At 47.8% G+C, this 22,961-nt stretch overlaps 1 protein-coding gene and 1 long non-coding RNA gene across 2 annotated transcripts in view; both read left to right on the forward strand.

Annotated features, from left to right (window-relative positions):
* The window catches only part of LOC142061676 (uncharacterized), a 117,738-nt gene extending 105,592 nt beyond the window's left edge, over positions 1 to 12,146 (forward strand). Inside the window, exons 22-25 of the mRNA XM_075103075.1 lie at positions 72 to 263; positions 342 to 405; positions 522 to 631; positions 7,579 to 12,146. Coding sequence (XP_074959176.1) covers positions 72 to 263; positions 342 to 405; positions 522 to 631; positions 7,579 to 7,589 — 377 coding nt within the window. The 3' untranslated portion in view covers positions 7,590 to 12,146. The remainder of the gene's footprint in view (positions 1 to 71; positions 264 to 341; positions 406 to 521; positions 632 to 7,578) is intronic.
* Positions 12,147 to 20,636: 8,490 nt separating this feature from the next.
* Positions 20,637 to 22,159, forward strand: LOC142060778 (uncharacterized). The gene is made up of 4 exons (XR_012661916.1): positions 20,637 to 21,480; positions 21,643 to 21,700; positions 21,953 to 22,023; positions 22,117 to 22,159. It is a non-coding gene; the product is annotated as an uncharacterized LOC142060778 (long non-coding RNA).
* The last annotated feature ends 802 nt before the right edge of the window (positions 22,160 to 22,961 follow it).

The raw sequence follows: 22,961 nt of genomic DNA on the forward strand, positions 1-22,961 counted from the left end.
CGCAAGGAGAGGCTTTGGTCAGGGTCGATCGACGGTAATGACGGTCGCTGTTTCTTCTTTCCCTCTCCCAGAGACCGTGCTGAGGACGTGGTTGCCTGTCCTTCCCCCGGGGATGCCGTTGCCTGCGGCCGTCTCAGGCTTGCGTGGCTTCTCTCTGCCCGGCTTTGCCATCCTCGCAGCGCCGGGGCGAAAAGGGACACACGGAGCCCTTCCCGGCTGTGGACAGGGGCTGCCTCGGCTGAAGCTGGAGACGCCAACGAAAGGTGAAGAAGAAGAAACTGAAGGCTCCCTGGCTGCCAGCTGCCTTCCTGCTGCAGGCAAGAGAGAGCCTGTCCCTGCAGGTGGGGGAGGAAGGATCCCCCTTCATAGCCCGCAGCGGGCCAGGCCACCAACGTGCACCGCAGGGTCTGTACGCGTAACCCGGAGTTGGGTACGGGCGTGTAGTGCACGAGCGAGCTAGGCTACGTGCCTAGGAAGCCTCATCTCGTAAGAGCGGTAAGACACCCATGTATCCTCTTTAGGTGGAGGACGGCCTCGAGTCTGGAGCTGCAGAAGAGGCAGGGAGGAGAGGAGGGGAAAGAAGCATCTGAACGGCTAAACTGTGCCAGCAGCGCTGAGAGCGAGAGTCGCGGTGAGTCCTGGGCCACTGGGGCCCCGTTGCCTCTCTTGTGCGTCCTGGGCCCTCCCTGTCTCTCCCCTGGCCCCCTCTCCTTCCTTACCTGCTGCAAAATTTTTTTTTTTTTTTTTTTTTTTTTGCGCCCCCCCCCGCCCCTTCTTTCTCCATCTCGCTCTGAGTGGCTCCCTGCCTCCCCGTCTTTTCAGTCCTCCCTCTCTCTGTCCTGTAGCCGCTGGCTACTTTTCCTTTCTCCGCCTCTCTCTGCCTGGCTCTGGCTCCGTTTTTATTTTTTTTATTCCTCCTGCTCTGTCCTGTAGCCTGTCGGTATTTTGTCTTTCTCTGGCCCTCTTGGTCTGACTCCCTGTGTTACCGAAAGACGCGTTAAAATCGGAAACAACTCCTCAACGCCAATTTAGTATTAAGGAGCAGGCGTTCTTTACTCACGGCGCCAGACGCACGGCGGATCGCTCCTCCTGGCGTGCGTACCTCACACACCTTTCCCGTACAACTTACAGATCAAAATTTTACGTATTCATACATATTGATTATTGTCCTGTCGACTGATCGGTACAAACCTGCTCGTTCCGTATGTAAGTTACTGCGCAGGCTCGGTGGTGGTCCGTGAGTCGGTGGTCGCGACCTCCCCCTGCCAGAATTGCCTTCTACCTTCTTGGCTCTTAATCTTGGCAGTCTTGGCTAGTTTTCTCAGTCCGCTGCACGAAACCGCGTTTTGTCATCCTTTTCTGACAGAAGCACGTTGTCTGTTGTTCTGTTGACATTAACGATCGCCTGGTGGGTAAAATGCAGATCGACAGATACACTGATTCGTACGCTCCATGTTCCCGTAATGTAGCACCGTCTCTGGTTGGTTGATTTCATCGCTTTGGTTACACCTGTTCCTGTTGTTCAGTTTCTTCTTTTTTGGCTTTGTTTGATTCTCTCTGTGATTCTGTTTTTCTCTGCCTCTCGCTTGTCCCAGCTCCCCGTCCCTCACTTTGAATGCCCGTTATCCTTCACCAGCTCACTCTCCCTTGGTTGCCATCCCCGTTTCTGAATTCTTCCTGCTTTGCCACGTAGCCCGTGACGTTTTTCTTAATCTCTCTCTGTCTGCCTCAACGCTCCCCCCGCGCTTTTTAATTCGTCTGCTCTGCTCTGTACCCTGCTACCGTTCTTGCCTTTGTGAGCTCTTCTCTGTCCAGCTCCCTTTCCCTATTCATGAATTCCTGTTCTTCCTGCAGCCACCGCTGTTCCCTGTGATCTCCGTCTCTCTCTGTCCAGCTCCCTGTCCCTAGGTTTTAATTCCTGCCTCTGCCCGCTGTAGCCCGTCTAGATTTTTCTCTCGGCCTCTCTCTCTGTCCGGCTCCCCCTCTCTGTGTTCTACTTCCACGTTCTCTGTCACGTAGACCCGTGCTATTTGTTTGTCCTCATCTCTCTCTGTCCAGCTCCTTGCTGCTATGTTTTATTTCTTCCCTCTCTGTCTGTCTTTGTAGCCCGTTGTTGTTGTGTTTTTTGTGGTTTTTTTTTTTTTTTTTTCACTTGTTTCTTCATTTGTCTCTGTCTGCCTCCCGGTGCCTGATCTTTAATTCCTCCTTCCCTGTTAGGCCGCTGTTCCTTTTTTCCATTCTACATTGTGTTCTCTTTGGTCTCCTGTTCTTATTCATCGATTCCCTCCTCGCCGCCCTGTGGCTTGTCCCCATTTTATTGTTGCCTCTCTCTCTCCCTCTCTCTGGCTTCTTGCCCCTGTTTTTCAAATTCCTCCCTCTCTTCTCTCTTCCCTGTTGGCCGTGTGATCTTCAGCCTTTCTCCATCTCTTTCTGCCCAGCTCTCTGTGTCTATTCATTAATTCTTCCCTCTCTGCCCTGTAGCCTGTAGCTTTTGTCCTTTCTCCATCTTGCTGTCTCTGGCTTCCCCATGACCCTGTTTTAGAATTGTTTCTCTCTTCTTTCTGTACGCATTGCGATTCCTTTTGCTCCCCATCTCCCTTTGTTTTGGGTGTTTTTTTTGTTGTTGTTTTTTCTGGCTCCCTGTCCCTAATTCTTAATTCTCTGCCTTCTCATGCTCTGTGTACCACGTAGCCCCGTGGTTTGTTTTGTGGTGTTCCCTCCCCGGCCCCTTCCCTCCGTCGTTGGCTGTCTCGGCTCCCTGTCCCCGTGGCTTCATTCTTCCCTTTCTGCCCTGTTCTTGTCGCTTATCTTGTCTTTCTCCATCGCGCTCGGTCCAGCTTCCTGCCCCTATTCTTCTTTCCTCCCTCGCTGTCGCGCTGCCTGCCCCAGGTTCTTTGTGCGTCTCCAGCCTGCTCCTCTTCCTTCTTTGTTGGTCTGTGTCCTGCTCTTCCCTCTTTGTGCTGCCTCTCTTCCCCTCTCTCTGCTGCTTTTATCTCCACCTCCGTCAGGCTCCCTGTCCTTCTCTGGCCGTCCTGTTCCCTGCCTCGTGCCTTCTCACTACACGCACACACGCCCCCCCCCGCCCTGTTCAGCCGGATGCTGCTTTTCTCTCCTCCTACTGTCCTGTGCTCGCCCTGGGCCCTGCTATTTTCCTCCTTTTCTTGCTTTTCGTCCTCATCTGCCCGCCCTTGGGCTCCTCCTCGTCGTCATCGGCCCACCCTCTGGCCCCTCCCGTTCCTCCTCAGCCCGCCCTCGGGCCTGCTCTTGGGCCCTCTATCTTCCTCATCGGGCCCCTCCTCCTCCTCCTCTGCCTGCCCTTGGGCCCCTGCTCGTTGTCTTCCTCCTCCTCCTCCTCTGGCCCTCCCTTTGGTCTGACCTGTGCAGTGTGATAGAGCAGAGCTGAGTAGAGCACACTAAGGCAGCAGGTCCCTGTGCAGGATTAAAGGGAAGATGCAACTGAAGGGTATTTGAGGAGCATTTCAGGTGAGCTGGGTTGCAGTGAGGAGGAGCATGGGGCTGGTGACTTCTTGCAAGGAGAGTGGTGATTTTGTGTCTTACGGTATCTCTAGGGGCTGCAAGTGATGACAACTGTCTAAGTCTGGAAGGGGCACAGAGCAGCTGAGCGGAACCCCGGGCTACATGTGAGGTGGGGATGATATGGGAAAGGTCCGTGTTGACTGATGTGTTGCTGACTGAAAGCACGGTTTGTTGTCTGTGGGTTGGGAGTTTGGTGGTTTTTTTTTTTCTGATAATGAAGAAGCACCTGGCAACTGCAGGATTGATCTAGTGGGCTGCTGGTGTTTTTCTTGTTGAGGATGGATTGAGTGTCCCGGCCCTCTAAAAGCAGTGGTGGCCTTTTCTGGACTTGCTGTAGAGTAAGGAGGGGAATGCTGTGGGAAGTGTCTGTGATGTGATGCTGATTGACAGCACTCTCCAGCCTTTTTTTTGGTTGTGTGTGGGGTTTTTTTTTTTGGACGATGAAGAGGCACCTGGGAACTGCAGGACAAATCCAGTGGTCTGACTGTGCTCTTCCTTCTTGAGGATGGATTGAGCTTCCTGGCCCTCTGAAAGCTAAGTTGAGGCAGGGGTGCTGGGGAAGGGGTCGGGGTAGGGTGGGGACAAGGTTGGCCACGGCAGGAAGGGGTTTTAAAGGTAGCCTAGGGGCGAGGGCTGTCCAGGAAGCAGTCCCCTTTGGGCAGGTAAGGGGAGCGAGTTCCTCTTCAGCATGGTGCTAGTTTGTGCTGGGCAGGGCTGTTCCGGGCTGCGTGTGTTGTGTAGTTTGTGTGGTGTGTGTTCGGCGTCTTAGACCTTTCTCGGGTCATGATGTTCTCTTTACTCTCAGGAGCACAGCACTATCCCTAGGGGCTGGCAAGGTTCTAACTGTGGGGCCGGCGCCCTTCGGGTGCTTCTTTTTTTGCGTTACAGTTTAAAGTGTGGATCGCTCTGTTGTTTGAGGAGTTTCTGGGCAGTTGTTGTCTGCGACATCGTTCCCAGATGCGTGAACAGCTCTGCTCTGTCGCTGTCCGTTTTCAAGGAGTGTAATTTCTTCCCTGCATCCTTACGTTCTTAGGTCTTGTAGCCGGGCTTCTTGTGCACCCTTCGTCTCAGTTTTGAGAGGAACTTCTTGTCACGGGCCCTGACGCTCTTCTAATCTTTTTGGATCGCGTTAGGGCCTCCTTGTGTCACTGTCAGGGTTCCGCAGTTCTTGTTGCTGGATGAGCTCTTCCGTCCAGTTGTCTCTGTGTTTGCCGAGAGCATTCTCTCGTCTCAGAGGCGCACAGTTTGTAGTGTTTCTCATAGCGTTGGTGTGTGTGTTTTGTGAGTTTGGCTCGGAGCTGCCTTGCTGGCCGCGTAGAGTCGGGTAGGTGGCACAGCGATGAGAGCTTAGGGTTCATCTGTTGCTATGCTAAGGCTGTTGGGGGAAAGGTTGTACCGTCATCTCGGATTGAGTGGCCCTCCTCAGCGGGCGAGGACCGTAATCACCGTGACATTTTGTGGGCTCGGAGGCTGTGACCGTAGCTATCTGGGAGAGGCAGCTAGAGTTCAGCTGAGCAGATTACATCTGCAGGGTGTTCAAGCTTGTATGTGCGTAGGGCTTCATGTTTGATGTCATATGTTTGTTTTAATGGCAGGTTATGGTTGGTCTTTAGGAACAGTTAAGGTACTGCTATGCAACCAGGTGACTTGTTCGGTGTTGGTTTTGGAGATGTCGAGGGATGAGTCATGCAGGGCGACGGAGGGGAACTGAGGGGACCAATGTAAGCGGGTGAGGTGGTGCGTGGTGTATATAGAGGGAAGATGTGACCGATGCCTCTATGACTCTGTTGCTCCTTGCGTTTCTTTTGTTTTGGGTTTGAAGTAGCGTAGCAATGAGCAAAGTCTGATCGGGGCACCAGAGGCAAGTCGAGCAAGGCACGTGGTGATTGGTGGGCTGAAGTAGCAGTTCTTTTCTGAGGTGTTGTGTTGCTGGTGAAGTTATAAGCAACGCGTGTCGTTTGGGTGTTACGGACAGCGGGCAAGCTGAACACGGCACCTGGAAGTGATGTAGGCCGGGTGGGAGGCTGTCGAGGGAAAGGAGTGCAAGACGGGGATTGGTGCGGGCAGGCTGTGGCATCAGGCAGCATCTCAGGAGGTGCCTTTTCACTTGGCTTTTTGCAGGTGCCGCATGCCTATGAGAGGTCTGAGAAGGTGGGGCAGTAGCCAGCATCTAAGATCAGAGAATGCTGTGGTCCATTGTTGAGCTCTTCAGTTTTGTAGGTAACACGTGGGCTCTCTTTGGAACGGCGTATGAGCATTAGAAGTGAGCTGGGTAGTAATGAGGAAGTCACGGGGCGGTGATTTCTCACGAGCGTAACGGTAGTTTACTGTGTGTTGATACATTTGGTGCCACAAGCGATGACAGAAGCGGGGGGTGATGCAGGAATCTGTGCAGAGGAGGTGAGCCGATGGGCATGTTCGTTTTGATGAGGGGGGTGCTCTGGAAGAGATCTGTGTTGACCCGTGTGATACTTATTGCTGGCTCTGGGTTTTTTTCTTTTTTACATGATGAAGAGGCACCTGGCCACTGCAAGAATATCCTGGTTAGCTGGTGTGTTTCTTGTTGTGAAAGGATTCATAATCTGACCCATCTGAAAGCCCCACAGTGTGACTTTTGTTAGGAAGAGATTTTGAAAAATTGAGATATTTCTTATTCAGTGAGGTTGCATTCTATGAACTTGCCATCAGAGTGCACCTTAGAGACAGTGTCTTTGTCAGTAGAACTCATCAGCACAAGACTTGCAAAGTATTGCTTTTTTTTTTTAAGAAAAAAAAATCAATGGTCCTTGTGGAGATCCAAGCACAGCACATACTCCAAATGTTGATGGCATTGGTAGTGCTTGGGTTCTCAGTTGTAACAGTCGAGATACCATAAAAATACGGTTCCCCTGTATGCTTCAGTACAGCCAAATGCATTAGCATATCTGCCGGTCCTTCTTGGTAGCCCTATGTATTGCAACACTGGGGATTTGATTTGTGTGGTTTTTTGTTGTGGTATTATTTTTTTCCCCAAAAAAGTAAAGCTGTATCGGGGATCTCTTCACTCACTGATTCTTCTATCATAAATGAAAGTCTAAAAAAAGCTAACATTGTCTGATTTACGACGTGACTTGCGCTGTTTCAGCTGTAACTGCCAAGCAGATGTAGCGTACGATTTATTAGGTGTACTTAAGCAGGTAGGTATTTGTTGTAAATATTTAATGAGGGGTGACTGAATGTTGCGGGGGGGTGTGTGTGTGTGCGTGTGTGTTTCTTGCCGGTATTTTGAGGGAGCGCTCTTAAGTATTTTATTTCAGTCTCGCTTTCGATGCGCGTTTCCCTGGCAGTTCAGCGGCATCTCTTGGGCAGGGCAGCTGGGTGGATGTCCCTCCTGACTCCATAACACGCCAAAACCCCCTAGTCACGTTACTACTGTGTATTTTGGAGATAGATAATGGAATGGCGCGCGTGAACTGCTGTGCGAGTTGAATGAACGCAGAAGGAAAATGAAAAGCTTTTATAGCGTAGACGTTCATATTGGATGTGCATAAACACGCGCCCGCCTTCTCAGCACAAAGTGAATTACTGAGACTTATTCTTAATTTTTTACGTTACTCTTTCAAGTTTGACACGCTTCACTTCAGGCTTCATTGAGCCAGGCAGCAAGACGTGCGGCGGCAGGGCGAGGGCTGTAGCTGCTGCGGTGGATCTGTAAGCGGAGGTTCTGGTTACGGTACAACTTTGCCCCGCAGCCTCACGGGGTTATCTCCCCGCAGCGGTGCCATAAGGAAGGGATGAGACATTTTCCAACACCAGCCAGAGCGTTCAGTGTTACGCGAAGAATCTGTTCAAAATGGTATCGGTTAGTCTTAATACTGTTTTCAAGTGTTCCAATCACTCTAGCTTTTAAAGGATGTGTTGTGTTTTGACATGACCCGTTTACCTAGAATCTTGCTGCGGCTCAATTTCCTTCCTATCCCTTATGTTGACTGAGCTCCTCCATTTTCTTCTGTGCTACTTTATTAACGTGCTGAAATATAGTTTGGGATTTCTGTTTTTCAGATGTCTTCTAAGTGTCTCGTGATGCTCAAGAGATGCCCCCCGGCCCGGGTTTGCCTGCCCGTCATTAAGCGTGGTGACGGTAAGGGGCCATCCCTCTGCCTGGAGGCTCCTGGCTCTGTCTCCAGCGGGTGCCCCGCAGGTGCGGCCGCGAGGGCTGCCTGGTGGGGAGAGTCAGGGCCCCCAGGGACCGGGGCTGTTTGTCGCCCCGGGGATCCCGTCCCAGAGCGGGAGCATGGCCGAGCAGAGCCTGAGAGAGATGTGACACTGTCCTCTGGCACGCTCCTGCTTTGCCGTGGGGTGGCCGCTAGCCTGCGGACAGGGGCTGGGGGGGCTGCCCAACCTTTTAGATTTTAGCAGAGCTCCCCTTTTTTTGGGGGGTGGGTGTGTGTACCTTTGTAAATTACACTATTAATGAGCTGCAGGTTGGAGCAGATTCCCTTGTTTAGTGCCCTTCTTGGGGGTGAATCACAGAATCTCAGGTTGGAAGGGACCTCAGGGATCACCTAGTCCAACCTTACTATAATAAAATAGGGGGAGTCCTGGGGGGGTGATGATGTCATGCAGGGCACCCCAGTGTCACTGGGGGAGCTGATAATGCATCAGAGGAGCAGGTCAGTGTGTGTGTGGGTCATCTAGGGGTTCCCCCCCTCAAAAAGGGCGGTTGCAGCCCAAAAATGCCTGAAAATTCAGGGGGCTAATAAGAAAAATATTTTAAGCTAACGTGGGTGTGAGGCACTGAATTAGAGAAAACCTCTTATTTTATATATGTTGAAAAGTATTATTACTTTATAGATGTATAAACGGATTTTAGGATAGAAAGAATTCTACATTGAGATACAGGATTTTAAAATACAAAAGTAACTCGCCTGTCTACATATATTTAAAATAAAAAATGAAGGAGTTTAAAATGAAGAAAGGATTTATGAAGGAATTAAAAATAGAAGGAAGTCTGACTAGAGTGAGCATCTACACTTACTGTGTGTTACATAGTCTAAGTAGATGTCTAATCTAAATAGAGATTATATATAGAGTGAAATAAATAAGTCTAAATACATGTAATTGTAAGTAGATGTCTAAATAGAGAAGTTGAAAAAGATGAAAGTGTCAGAAAAGTATAAGTAAGCAGATAGCTAGTCTAAATAGGTGTTCTATATATGTATTGATATGTAAGTCTAAACAGGTATGTGTAAATAGCTATTCTGTGTAAGTGTAAATATAGCCAAGTCTAAACATATCTAAATAGATATGTGTAAAATTTATGTATTCCATAAGCATATGGATGTGTAAGTAGACCACATAAGTGTAAATGTCTATGCTATATAAGGTTTTTAAAATGCAAAGAAACACTATTTATACACAGGATTTATAAATTTGACAACCCCCCTCAACTCCCCCCATCAATTGAAGATACAAATGCGCTTTCAAATGTTGCCCCTCTCGCCCTCTCCTTTTCCTATCCCAGTGTGGGCCTGATTCCCCCAAATGGGGATTTTCCCCTATGGGGCCGCATATGCAGAGTGGGCGCTGCTGCCAGGGTACAAAAGAACCCCAAACCTTTTGAGTCTGGGTCTGCAGTGGTGGGGGGTGGTGGAACCAAAGCAAACAGAAAAAACTAAACAAAAACCCAAACAGTTTTGGGGGAAAGAAAACTGGAAGAGTCAACTCCAGGTGGATTTGTGCAGCTGGAAAGAAAGAAAATGGCTGGGGGGTATGAAAGGGGGAAGGGGCTCCTAAGATGCAAAACCAGAAGTTAACTATCCTATCTCTGAATGCTTATCCAGCTGAAAGTTAATTGTTGCGGAACACTTATCTAGCCGCTGTGTAAAATAATTAGCAAGGAGGCCTGGAATCCACTTGCGAAGGACAAATTCCTGATAAGGATAGAAAATTGTCTAAAGAACCAGGTAAAACAGTAGTTTGGACAAGTGTCAAGAGATAACTGAGTCTGCGCAAAACCAAAAGGTTACTAGCGGTGATGAAGAGGAGCCAGCAGCCTTCATCTTTACTACCCCCGATCACCACCACGAGGAGGCACTGTGCAAGCTCAGTTGGGAAAGATTTATGGAAACTACTTTTTTGGCTAATTTTAATACGACGTGGGGAAAGGTCATGCATATCTATAGGCGTATTGGGAAATTATGTATATGTAATGCTTTACTACATAAATGGAAGACAAACTACCACACAGGCGCGCATGACTTTGGTGGGACTACCCCCCGTGCTGAATAAACATACCTACTTCACAATCTTACAGATTGTGGAGTCCGCTTTCCGCACATCAGGTAGGTGGGCTGGGGAGTGACAAAACAAACACACACCACAAAAAAAACCTACAAAAAACTCCAAATGAAGAAACCCATGGACCAGCCACTCTCATCCACAAAACAAACTGAAAATCACCAATTTTTGTGGTTCAAAAACACACACACACCCACTTTGTACAATATTTTTGAAGAACAACCCCAAGTTTTATATTATGGGGAAAAAAAAAGGACCCAAAACACAAATTCCCAAGAAACCCAGCAAAATGGGAAACAACACAACCCAAAGATAACAAAAAAAAACAAAAACCCAAAGCAATAATTGACCAACCCAACCCTATAAAAAAAAAAACACCATGAAAATCCTAATTTGGGGATTACTAGGTATGAAACACCTGCATTTGGAAGGGCATTTCTGGGGCTTGTCTGGAATGGGTTTCCTGCAGTGCATCAGTTATCTGGAGCAGATCATCATCTGCAGGTTATCCCAGGTGAGTTGCCTGTTGTGGATTATCCTGGGGGGGGACCCCCTGGTCAGTCATCCCCATGCGCGTTCCCCATGGCATGTCTGCCCAGACATGCCCCGGTCCAGCAGTGTCTGTCTCCTCCCCCACCCTTCCTCTGCATGTGTCTGTGCCCTCCCACTGAAATGGGCCTACTGCGTGAGGTTTTCTCCTGTGGGTTTTTTCTTGGTGACATGCCCTCACTTACCCTGCTCTCCTGTTGTGTGCTCGGTGAAGCCTTGTGCTTACGCAGGATGAGCAGAGCAGGGTCCTGGCAGTGCAGAGGCGAGGTGCTGACAAGCCAACGAAGCCCAAGGATCAGCAGCGTAAAACTCCTTTGCAGGTCAGCCACGGGCATCTGGTCTGCCTGGCTGCCCTGTGCCCTGACGCACAGCTGCCCCCCTCACCCCAGGCGGCCTGCCTTCAGAAGGGCAGCTGTGTTCCCCTGATTTTATTCCTTTAGGTTTGACACTTTGGGCTTCATTGAGTAAGCATGATGTGCAGCTGTAGCTGTGGTGGTGAATTGGTAAGCATAGATTCTTGTTACACTATAGCATTGCCCTGCAGTCTCATAGGGTTATCTCCCTGCAGCAGTGCCATAAGGAAGGGATGAGGCTTTTTCTAACACCAGCAAGAATGTTTAGTGTGGTACCATTTTGATCAGATTTTTAGTATAAATAGCTGTTAATAGTGTTTTAAGTGTTCTACTCACTTAAGCTGTAAAGGATATGTTGTGTTTCAAGTTGATCCATTTACTTAGAAACCTCCTTTGACTGAACTGATATACTATGCCTTAGGCTGACAACAGTTTGTATTTTCATCTGCTCCAATTTTTTTAATATGGTGACATATAGTTAGATTTTTGGTTTTCCAACATCTTGATGAAAGCATCTCGGTATGCTCAGTAAATACGTCCCCACCCATACTTGCTTCCTGTTACTCGGGGCACACTAATGTCACCTATGTGTGGGGGAAATGCTGCAGCAGAGGAGCAGGTGAGGGGGGATGGTGCGTGAGGGATTTTAGATGGTGGTCAGTGTAGGGCCACAGTGGAAGAATCACAAGCTGAACACAGCTGTGAGAACACAACCTCGAAGGGGGGAAGTGGGAGGATTGTCATTGCACAATATGTTGTTGCAACCCCAGAACCGCCGTTAGCTGGCAGAGCACGTACCCGGCAGGTCTTGTTGCATGTGCCGGCCACGCGTACGGCAACGTCTAGGCAGTACTTTTGCCTTGAATCCGCTGAGGGTATAAAAAGGGGCAGCTCAAAGCAGAGAGAGGGGGGGAGACAGAGCACACTCTGGGAACCACAGGGGACACCCTGAAGGTGCCACGCCTACCTCCCTTCTCCATGATGACCTTGCTCACGGTCACCCTCCTGCTCGGCGGTGTCTCGGGCATAGTCGGGTTGGTCAGGGTCTGATGAGGGGAAAACAATATGCTACTAACTGCTTCTGCAAGGCTCTAACAGAGCAATAAATACTGTTGTGCTTTTGAAATATCGTATGTTGGGTGAATTTTGTGCATAGGAATCCTGCTCACCTGTTACAGATGGGGGTGTAATGGGGGGGTCCCTCCCCAAAGAGTAGTGGGGGGATTATTAAATATTATAAACTATAAGTATGGGTGTGTGACATTGCAATAAAGGAAAAGGTTTTTTTTTTCCTATTTTGAATTCCTTCCTCTATATAGAGTTTAAAATGCACAAAAATATTTTATGTCTATACAAGTTTTTTATATTTTAAGAGCCTGTACATGTTTCTAATTGGAATATAAAAAATTTAAAGTTCTTTGTACTATACAGTAGGTAAAAAGTTTTTTTTAAAGTTTTTTCTTATAAGTTAATATTGGTTTTCAAAATATATAAGAAGTCGTCTGCCTGGATAAAGCTATCTGAATTTAGTGTGTGTTCTATAATAAGCCTACTGCAGGGTCACAGGTTGGAAGGTTCTCAGGCATCATCTAGTCCAACCCTTCTGTTAGATATCCTATGTAATCTAAATAAAGATAATAAAATAAGCATAAACAGGTATAGAGATAAGTAGATATCTCAGTCTAAATAGAGAAGTGTAAAATGAGTGACAATATATGTAAGTTTAAACAGATAGCTAAATAGAAGTTCTGATAAAAGTGTTGATCGGTATGTCTAAATAGATGCATAAATATTCTATAGATGTATATAGATATAGTCACAATAGATAGTGTAAACAGATATTAAGTTATAAAACATCTATGTATTCCCTAAATATACATATATTTAAGTAGATACTTCAGTGTAAATATCTCTGCTATATAGGGTTTTTACAACACTAAGAAAAACACTATTTATAGAACGGTTTCAGAAGCTCAACCCCCCCCTTCATACGTACTGAAGTTATAAAAGCGCTTTCTAAAGCTGCCCCTTATCCCTTTTCCTTTTCCTCTCCAAGTCAGGGCCCATCCTCCCAGTTGGTGACTTGCTCCTGCAGGGCTGCGCTCGCAGAGCGAGAGCTGCTGCCACAGCACTAATACACCCCCAAATCCCTGATTCTGGTCCACCTACCTCTCTGGTGCCCCAAAAGTTGTTGCTCTTTTGCCAATTCTGCCCTGTACACTTCACCTCTTTGTTTCTTGTTCCCATGTGCCTTGTTCCAGCTCCTTCCTCTGTCCTTCCTCCCTATTTATTCTTTTTCCTCTGTCACACTGCTTTTGGGTGCTGACCCTGGTAGCCAGCTCACTGCAACCATATCTGACGCGCGTGAAGGGACAAGGCTTCGCTGCTTCCTGCGCATTCCCAGATGCGTTTGCAGCCCCTGGGCTTCGGGGTGAGTGGCTGCAGCTGGATCCAAGGGAGAAGATGATGTGCTGTTGGATGCAGCCAGTGAGTCCGAGGACAGGGCTGGCCCTGCTGTGCCAAGGGGCTCTAGCTGGGGAGAGGGCTGCCTGGACACTCCTGCCTGCAGGAGCTGGCTGAGGAGTGAAAGGAAGGGTGTTGCACAGGCAGGTGCCTCCAGCAAGGAACAGCGTGTCATTGAGCAAGGAAGGATCCATCCCGGCCAGAGCACCCCACCAGCACAAGGTAACAGGATATCGGCAGCTCTGTTGGCTATGTGCATTGGCCCCCGTGTGTCCAGGAAACATGGTTGGAGAGGAGTGTCAGGGCACCCGCCTCCTGCTCCGGGAGGGGCATGGTTTGGGCAGCCAGCACTGTGGAGGGGGAAGGGGCAGAGGGAGAGAGAGAAACCTCAGGGCTGTGAAGGTGTCCTGCCCACAACAGGAGCTGCAGTGAGTCGCACAGCTCCTCCCATGCATCTGGGCCTATCCCTGCTATGCTTTTCCCAGTGTCTGTCTGCCTCCTTGCCTGTCCCTGCCTCTGTCTCCTTCTCAGGCTGCACAGCGCACCAAAGCTTTTTGGTCTTCTGCCAACACTGCCCTGCACCCCATCACCTTCTATGTGTCCTTTCTATACCTCTCCTTTTCTGGCTCCACACCTGCTATTATTTCTTTCTTCCCTATTACTTGTAAAAATTGCATATCTAGGTCTGCCTCTACCCAGCGACCTATCTCCATTTCAGTGACTCCCTCTGCTCTGCCCCGGCTTGCTCTTCCTACATCCTTTCTCTGTGGCCATCTATCTGTCTCCCTCTCTTGATATTTAACTTCTACCCACATGGCCAGAACCCCGTTGATTTTTACATTTGCGCTGTCTGTCTACGTTCAGTTCCCCATCCACGTTTGTTTCTTCCTGCCTGTCCTCTACTAAATCACTTTTTCAATTTTTGTTTGTCTTCATTGATTTAGTTTGCGGTCCCTATTTCTTACTTTTTCCTGTCTGACCCTTACTCCATTGCTTTTAAAATTCTCTTTCTAGGTTTAGTTTTACGAAGCTGCCAATCCCTAATTTTAAGGGTTATTTGTTGGTCATGCACCCCATTGCTTTTAAAATATTTTATCAAGGTGACTGTTTTTTTTTTAATAGAGTTAATAAGGTTGGAAAAGGCCTGTGGTATCATTGAGTGCAATCATCAACCCAACGCTACCGTGCCTCCTAAAGCGCTACGTATACGCATCTTTTGAACGCCTCCAGGGAGGGCAACTGCCCCACCTCTCTGGACAGCCTGTTCCACTACCTGACGACTCTTCGGGTAAAGAAATTTTTCCTAATACCCTATCTGATCATTCCCTGATGGAACTCGTCACCATTTCCTCTTGTTCAATCGCTAGCTCTTTGGGAAAAGGAACCTACACCCCATTTACTACAACCTCCTCTGAGCCTCCTCTTCTGCAGACTTAAACAACCCCAGTTCCCTCAGCCGCTCTTCATAAGACTTGTTTTCCAGACCCTTCCCCAAGCTTTGTTGCCCTTCTCTGGACATACTCCAACTACTCAATGTCCTTTTTGTACTGAAGGGCCCGAAAGGGAACACGATACTCAAGGTGCGGCCTCACCAGTGCCAAGTTGGGGGTACGATCACTTCCTTACTCCTGCTGGCCACGCTATTTCTGATACAAGGCAGGACCCCAGCGGCCTCCTTGCCAACCCAGGCAGACCACCGCGTCACGTTCAGCCGGCTGTCAACCAGCACCCCCGGGTCCTTTGCCGCACAGTTTTCCAGTCGCTCTTCCCCAAGCCTGTAGCATTGCATGGGGTCGTTGTGACCCGAGCACAGGACCCGGCACTCAGCCTTGTTAATTCTCATAGAGTTGACGTCAGGCCATGGGTCCAGCCTGTCCAGATCCCTCTGCAGAGCCTTCCTACCCTCAAGCAGATGAACACTCCCGCCCAACTTGGTATCATCTGCAAACTTACTGAAGGCACACTGTCCCCTCATTCAGATCATTGATATAGACATGGAACAAGACTAGTCCTAAAGTTGACCCCTGGGGAACAGCGCTCATGACCAGCCACAAATTTGGTTTAACCTCTGTCACCACTACTCTTTGGGCTCAGCCATCCAGCTAGTTTTGTACTCAAGGAGTACACCTGTCCAAGCTAGGAACCACCAGCTTCTCCAGGAGAATGCTGTGGGAGACAGTGTCAAAGGCTTTACTGAAGTACAGGTAGATAACATCCACGGCCCTTCCCTCATCCACTAGGTGGGTCACCTGGTTATAGAAGGAGACTGGGTTGGTCAGGCAGAACCTGCAGTGTCTGGGCCTGATCCCCTGGTCATCCTGTACATGCCTGGTGAGCACACTGAAGGTGAACCATTACTACCCTGGTGATAAACAGCCAGTCTACTAGAGACTGAGGCCAAGAAGGCATCAAGTACCTCAGTCTAGTCCTCAGTGGCAGCATTCCCCACCCCGGCCCCCAGTAGAGGCTGGAGATTCTCTTTGGCTCTCTTTCTGTTAGCATATATGTAAAAGCATGTTTTGTCATCTGTAACAACAGTGGCCAGTTGAGTTCTAGCTGGGCTTTTGCCTTCCTGGTTTGCATAACAAGCTCTGTGTTCTGTTCCTGACTTGCCTACCCATTCTTAAAAAGCAGTAAACTCTCCTTTCCCCGCCCCCCCGAGCCACCGCAGAAGCTCTCTGTTCAGCCAGGCCTGTCATCTTCCTGCCCGTTTGTCTTACTGCACACAGGGACAACCTGGTTCTGCACCTTCCAGATTTCCTTCTTCAGCATCCAGCCTTCCAGGACCCCTTAGCCCTTCAGGACTTCCTCCCAAGGAACCCTTTCAACCAGTGTCCCGAAGAGTCCAAAGCCTGCCCTCCGCAAGTCCACAGTGTAGATTTTGCCAGCCCCCCCTTCCTTATTTTGCCAGGCATCAGGAATTCTATCAGGGTGCAGTCGCTAGGCGCAAAATGGCTTCCAACCCCCACATCTCCCACCAGTCCTTCTGTTTCTAAAGAGCAGGTCAGTCAAGGCACCTCCCCAGTAGGCTCATTTACCAGCTGCATCAGGAAGTTACCTTCCAAGCGCTCCACAAATCTCCTAGACCGTTTCCTCTGCTGCGTTTTCTTTCCAGCAGACATCTGGTAAGTTCAAGTGCCCCATGAGAATAAGGGGTAGCAACTGGGAGAGTTCTGCCAGCTGCCTGTAGAATTCTTCAGCTACTTCTTCATTGCAGTCAGGTGGTCTACAGCAGACCCCCAGCTGGATATCTGCCTCATTGGCCTTTCCCCTCATCCTTACCCATAAGCCGTCAACCTCATCCTCCCAATCATTGAGCTCTCTACAACCAAAACACTACCTAACGTACAGAGCCACCCCACCACATCTCCTTCCTTGCCTAACCCTTCGTAAGAGATTAGAGCCATCCATCGCAGCACTCGAATTGTACGAGGCATCCCACCGCATCTGGTGAGAAACCGTACTAGGAGCAGCTAAAGTCACTTGGTTTATTAAGCCTAGAGACAGGGAGACCTCATCTCCCTCTGCAGCTTCCTCACAAGGGGTGGAGGAGGCACAGGTGCCGATCATTTTTCTCCAGTGACCAACAATAGGACCTGAGGGAACAGCAGGAGGATGGTCCAGGGGAGGTTTAGGGTGGGTATTAGGAAAAGTTTTTTCACTCAGAGGGCCATGGAACAGGCTCCCCAGGGAAGCAGGCACAGCGCCAAGCCTGACAATAATCAAGTAGCACTAGGGCAACACCATCAGAGGCATGGGGTGAATTTGGGGTTGTCCTGTGCAGGGAAAGGAGTTGGACTCTAATCCTCGTGGGTCCCTTCTGACCCGGAACATTCTGCGATGTCTGCGACGGCAAGAAAATCAAAGCTATCCCGCTGCACAACAGCTTCTATCTCCTGCCTTACGGCATCTATGCTGCGTGCATCGGGGTAGACCTGCTCAAGGTGGGATATTGATTTCACCCTCGAGCTCGGCACGCCGCCCCTAGGCTCTTCTTTAGCGAGCCTGGCTATATCCCTTCCCCTCCAAGTCTCCCTTAAAGCCGCCTCCCCGAGCCCTGCAAATTCCCAAGGAAGAATGCTTTTCCCCCTTTGAGATAGCTGAACTCCTTATTCAATCCCTTTTAATTTTTTTCCAGTGGTACCCTAACCACCCTTGCGTTTATCGTGTTCTTTTTGTGTACTATTATCACCTTTACTGTGGTCATTTGTTCATTTTCAGCTCTTTCCTTAGCACCATCGCTTTTAAAATTTTATGTCTGTGTTTTATTTCTATTATTATTTTTTAGTTGTTATTGTCTCTTAATCCCTTGGCTTTTAAACTTTCCTACTTTTGTCTCGTTCGCCGGTGTTACTTCTCAATTATTTTTCATAGCGCTCTCGCTTTTTACATTTCCTTTTCACGTCTGTTTTGGGTCACTGTCCTTATTGCATAAGATTGTCTTTATTTCCTAATACGCACTGCTGGCTAGGCTTTCTTTCTACAGCAACCTCAGTTCTCTTTGCTGTCTTTGCAAAATTATTTCTCATCTCTCTTTAGCGCCCTCGCTTTTTCCATTTCCTTTCTACCTCCCTTCTAGGTTACCGTCTCTGTTTTAATTTTTTCTTTTATTTCCCTATAAGTCCTTCCTTTTTAAATGTTATTTATAAGTTAACTCTCATTCCTTTGGAAGTTCAAAAAAAGTTATTTCTTCTATTTCACTAATGACCTTGCTTTTTCCACTTACTTTCTACATTTCCATTTTACTTGACCGTTGCTATTTTTAATTTTTTCCCTCATTTCTTGAATCGTATTTTCCTCTAAAATTTTGTACAATTTTATCTGGTGTCTTTGTTTTAGTTATTTCTTGTCCTTAGTAGCAGTACCTTTGCTTTTATAATATTTTTCTATTTTCCATCCCTATTATTAATAGTTTGCTCTAGGTTTCCCTAATCCCTGTCACTTTTTAGATTTCTTCCTTTAGCCCGTTTCCTGTGCTTATTTTGCTCTGTTTTCTTTCAAGTATATGTCTTCCCTTAACACCATCACTTCACCAGTTTTCTTCATCCATCTGTTTGCTGTCCCTATGTTTTAAATTTTATCTTTAGTTCCATAATCCCCCTTGCTTTTTAAACCTTTTCTATGCCAATTTTTCTCCCTTTGATGTCTTTTTAAAATTATTTCTTCTCTTCCTTTAGCGTCACAGCTTTTAAAATTTGCTGTCTCTTTTAGCTGGCTGTCCCTATCTATTTTTGCCCTTCCTTTTCCTAATCTCTTGCTTCCTAAATGTTCTGTCTACTTTTATTCCCTTTGCTGTTTCTCAGAATTATTTCTTGTCTTTCATTAGTACTGCTGCATTTTAACTTTCTTTCCGCTCCCGTTTCAGTTTCCTGTCCGTCTTTTCATTTTTCTCTTTGTTTTTCTAACATCCCGCACTTGATTTTTTTTTTCCCCCTACACCTCCAAGTCACTTGGCCTTTGGTGTTTTATGTTTTTCCCTATTTCTTTACTATCAGTTTTTAACTCCTCTACCTAATGTTATCCATTGGCTGTATTAACACTTGAATAATTTCTTGTCTTTTGTTAGTGTCGCAGCTTTTAAAATGTCGTCTTTTACCTCATCGGCCTTTTACCTCACCGTCTTAGACGTTCCCCAGCAGCACATTGTTGTCGCAATCGCACCTCTCCAAGACATCTGTTCCCAAAAAAGAGCAATCTTTTTCTTTTCTATGCCATCTAGGATGCCTCCCGAGACCTTCCCTGTGCTCCACAGCATTTTGGTAGCATTTACTCTCCTTTTCAATCTCTTATCCCGTGAGCCTTTCGTGACCCCTCCGCTCCCAGTCACCGTGTGTCCAGAGAGCCCCTTTTCATCCCACAACCCTGTTTTAGCTCAGTAGCAGACTTTGGTCTTCCCTTGTTATCTCTGAACCCAGTCGTCGGGTTTGCTTGTGCCTCGGAGCACTCTTAGCATACCGTCTGCTGACTACGGTACCTCCAGCCGGTCCCCGGCTCCTGAGGAGATCTGTAATCTGGTCACACCCCTCCAGACTGTATCCTCGTTTCCCAGAGCATTCTTTTGTCTCTGCGCCTCATCCAGGACCCCTCAGGGCGCCGCAACACCTACCGGCCCCTTTGAGGTCGCATTCTGCGCGCTTTTAGCTTTGCCGTGGCACTCACACCCCTCTCTCACCATCTGAAGATTTCCTGAGTCTGTATATGCTGCGCACAGCAGTCATTCTGTCCTTTCTTCCTTCTGTTTGTGCCTCTATTTGTTCCCTGGCTTTCTCATGTTGCGTTTACTGAACTCAGATGCCCTCTGGATGTAATTGTCACATCCCCAAATACTTTTCTGTCTCTCTGCCTTCCTCAGGACATCTTCTATCCTAGTCACAGTCCTTTCCTAGACTCTCCTCATGCTCCAGCTCCAAGGCTGCTTTGGTGTCTTGGGCTCCCTCGTGACTCCTCTGCTCCGTTTGCAGAGTTCCCACGAGACATCCCCTCATAGAGATAGCCCAGGACCCTGTTCTAGCTCAGAAGGGCACTTTTCACCCCTCTTTACCCTCCAGCTCTATTCCTGAGGCGGTATCTGTTACCCCGATCACTTTTTTCTTTCCTCAATTCTTTGCCGCCCCCCGTTCCAGCTCCCCCGAGAATATCTGTTAGTTTGGTCAATTCCCTTTTGAGCTTCCTGCATTCTCACCACTGCTTTAGTTTCTCTGGTCCATTAGAAACTATTCCTATCCCTGTGACAACGCCTCTTGTTCTGCCAGAACCTTTCCTAAAGCCATCTTTGTACTCCGCAGTAATTAATTTGTTTTCTGTCTTATAGTATGTTTCTCTTTGGTATCTGGTACCCCAAAAATGTCTACGGGTGGCTCTGATCTTCTCTTGAGATTCTTGGAGAATCAATAGCCTGGATCTATTTTTAGCAACACACATCTCAATGAGTTTTTATTGCAATTCCCCATTTAATCTTTATTTAGCTGCCTATATGCTCATTAGGACACTTCATATAACTTTTGATACCATTCCTGTATTTCCCTTTTGTAATTTTTGTCCTTTGAGACTGCTATCAGTCTCTTAAGGAAATCAGAGTGTCAAAATTACTCTGACTTATCAGTGATTTATAGAAAATAATTTCATTTGAACTAGAGATTTAATTCACTTTGCCATTCAGTCATATCTAGACTATAGCTCTGCTAGTATGTAGATAGTATGTGTGGTTTTGCTAGAAATGAACCATAATTGTATAACTCTTCTGTTTTACAGAAAAGTAAAACATACAACTAATGGTCATAATAGTGCTATTATAATCCAGGAGCTGCTCTTCTATATAAATTAGTAAGACATGGTTTTTCCCTGTATACATCCCAGGAAAATGAAGTTTAATTTCTTACCTGGCCACATTGCTGATGCAATACATGTAGGTGAAGAAAAACAAATAGTAGTACAATTACAGTAAGAACCACTCTTTTTGTCTTCTTCTGTGTGTTAATATAAAGCACTTGAGAATACACCCTGCTGTTCCTTCAGCTGCCTTTATACCCTGTGGTGGTTCACCCCTCCCCTTTCCCAGGTGATTGTGGGAAGGGTGGTGGGCAGGGCCCGGGGTATATGAGCCACAGCCTCTAATGAGGGAGCTCACTTCCCTCCTGGGTTTCTCCAGTGTGGGTGCTTTGGTGTTCCTGTACTTAATTGTAAGTTTTGAGCTGTTTAAATATTTTTGGATAGGTATGTTTTGATATTTAAAGACATGCAGATGCTTGTGAGAGGTAAGGCTTTTTGAACTCAATAAGGGTTGGTGGCATTTAAATTTGAAAGATCATTTGTGTCTAAACTTATATGTTTTTCCTTATCTAATACTGCATTGGAGGTTCAGGTGTGGTAAGATGGCTTGATAGTATGTTGTTCTGTTATTTTTTTCTTTTTAGTTTTGAGTATGTTTCTTTTTATTATTGGAATTCTCAACTTTATTGAATCTTAAAATTATTTTTATAAACTCTCTTGTGTAATCTAGAAGGTGTTGACATTAACTGTTAAGGGTATTGATAAGATGTGGTAGGGGTTAGGGTGAGTGTTCTGTATGCATTTATGTATGGGAATTTATATATGCTGTTTCTTTAAGAAAAGAAGAGCAATACAAGTGTATAGTTAATATCAATAGACTTCTGTAAAACCCTGTGTAGGCTTGTGTAGAGTCAATAGCCAAAAGCAATGGGAAAGGTCAGTAACTTTAGTAGTATTTTGTAGATGATAAGAAGATGACTGTAGCTGGCAGCTAGAGTGCTAGCTGAGAGTACATCCTAACGGTCTTCAGGTTTGTACGTGTATAGGGTGTAATGCTTGAGTTAATGTATGTCCTTTAATGGCAGGTGGTAGTTGGGCTCTACATGGTATTCCTACATGGGAGCAAGACCTATGGATCGTTTAAGCTATTGCTGTGCATCCGGGTGACTTCTACCATGTCCTTTCTTTCCAGAGGCAGAGGAGGAGTTGTTCAGGGTGACATAGGAAAGCCGGGGAAATCCTGTAAGAAGGTAGGACGGTGTGTGGTATATAGAAGGAAGATGTGACTGATGGCTGAATGACTCTGCAGTGTGTTTTTGGGGGGTTAGAAGGCAGTAAGGAATGAGCCAAGTGTGAGCTGGACACAGGAGGGGAGTTGAGCTAGGTGATTGGCGTGCTGAAGTAGCGGTTCTTTCTGAGGTGTTGTGTTGATAGCGAAGGTAAAAGTGACCTCTGTTACTTGTAACATGTTACTTGTTACATCTGTTACTTGTGTGTTACAGATGATGGGTGAGCCTCAAAGTGCTAGCTGGAACTGACAGGCTGGGCAGGCAAGCTGTCAAAGAAAAGATGTGTGAGAATGGGATTCGGCGTGGGTAGCTTGCTGTTCTGGGTAATATCGTAGCATGTATCTTCTTCCTTAAGGGTTTGCACATGTTCCATGTAGGCTTTGCGGGAGAGACACAGTGTGGTGATGAGACTTCAGAGAAGGCTATGGTGAGCGGTGACGGGTGGGCTGAAGTGTAGCGATTCGTCCTGAGGTGTCGCGTTGCAGGTGGTTGTGAGCAACATGCGTTTGGCTCTTGCAGGTGGTGGGCGAGCCGCAAGATGGCAACCGTATCTGATGGAGGCCAGGCAGGTGAGCTGTCGAGGAAAAGGTGCGTGTCTGAGAAGGGGGGGTTTGTGCGGGTATCCTGAGACTCCCGCAGCACCTGAGCGGGTCCTTTTTTGCTTGGGTTCTTGCAGGCGCCGCACGCAGGCGTCAGAGGGGAGACGCCGCATGCCGACGAGAGGTCCGAGAGGTGAGGGGCTTGAAGGCCGGGCTGTTGTTTGAGAGCAAGGCGTCGTACGGCCACTCAATTGAAGCGTTTGTGTTTGGTGTTGCAGGCCGTGCGCCGGCTGCCTTTGGGCCTGGATGCGCGTTTGAGGTGAGCTGGGTCGCAGAGGGGAGGGGCGTGGGGCCGGTGTGGTTCGTTCTTCCTTTTTTGGCGGAGCGACGGTACCTTTGTGTATCCTGTGGTATCTCTAGGGGCCGCAGGGGATGGCGTTCGTCCTCGTCCGGAATGGGCACGGAGGAGCCGGGTGAGCGGAGCAGCCGGGTGCGCGTGAGGTGGGGGACGTTGCGGGGGTAGGTCCTTGTTGAGTGATGGGATGCTGACTGACAGGGCGGTGTGTGTATTTTTGTTGTTTTTGTTTAGATGATGAAAAGGCACCTGGCACTTGGAGGACCGATGCTGTGGGCTGACTGTGCGCTTGTCCTTCTGAAGGATGGGTGGACTGAGACTCTCGGCC

Source organism: Phalacrocorax aristotelis, chromosome 8, assembly GCF_949628215.1.
Source record: "Phalacrocorax aristotelis chromosome 8, bGulAri2.1, whole genome shotgun sequence".
NCBI lineage: Eukaryota > Metazoa > Chordata > Aves > Suliformes > Phalacrocoracidae > Phalacrocorax > Phalacrocorax aristotelis.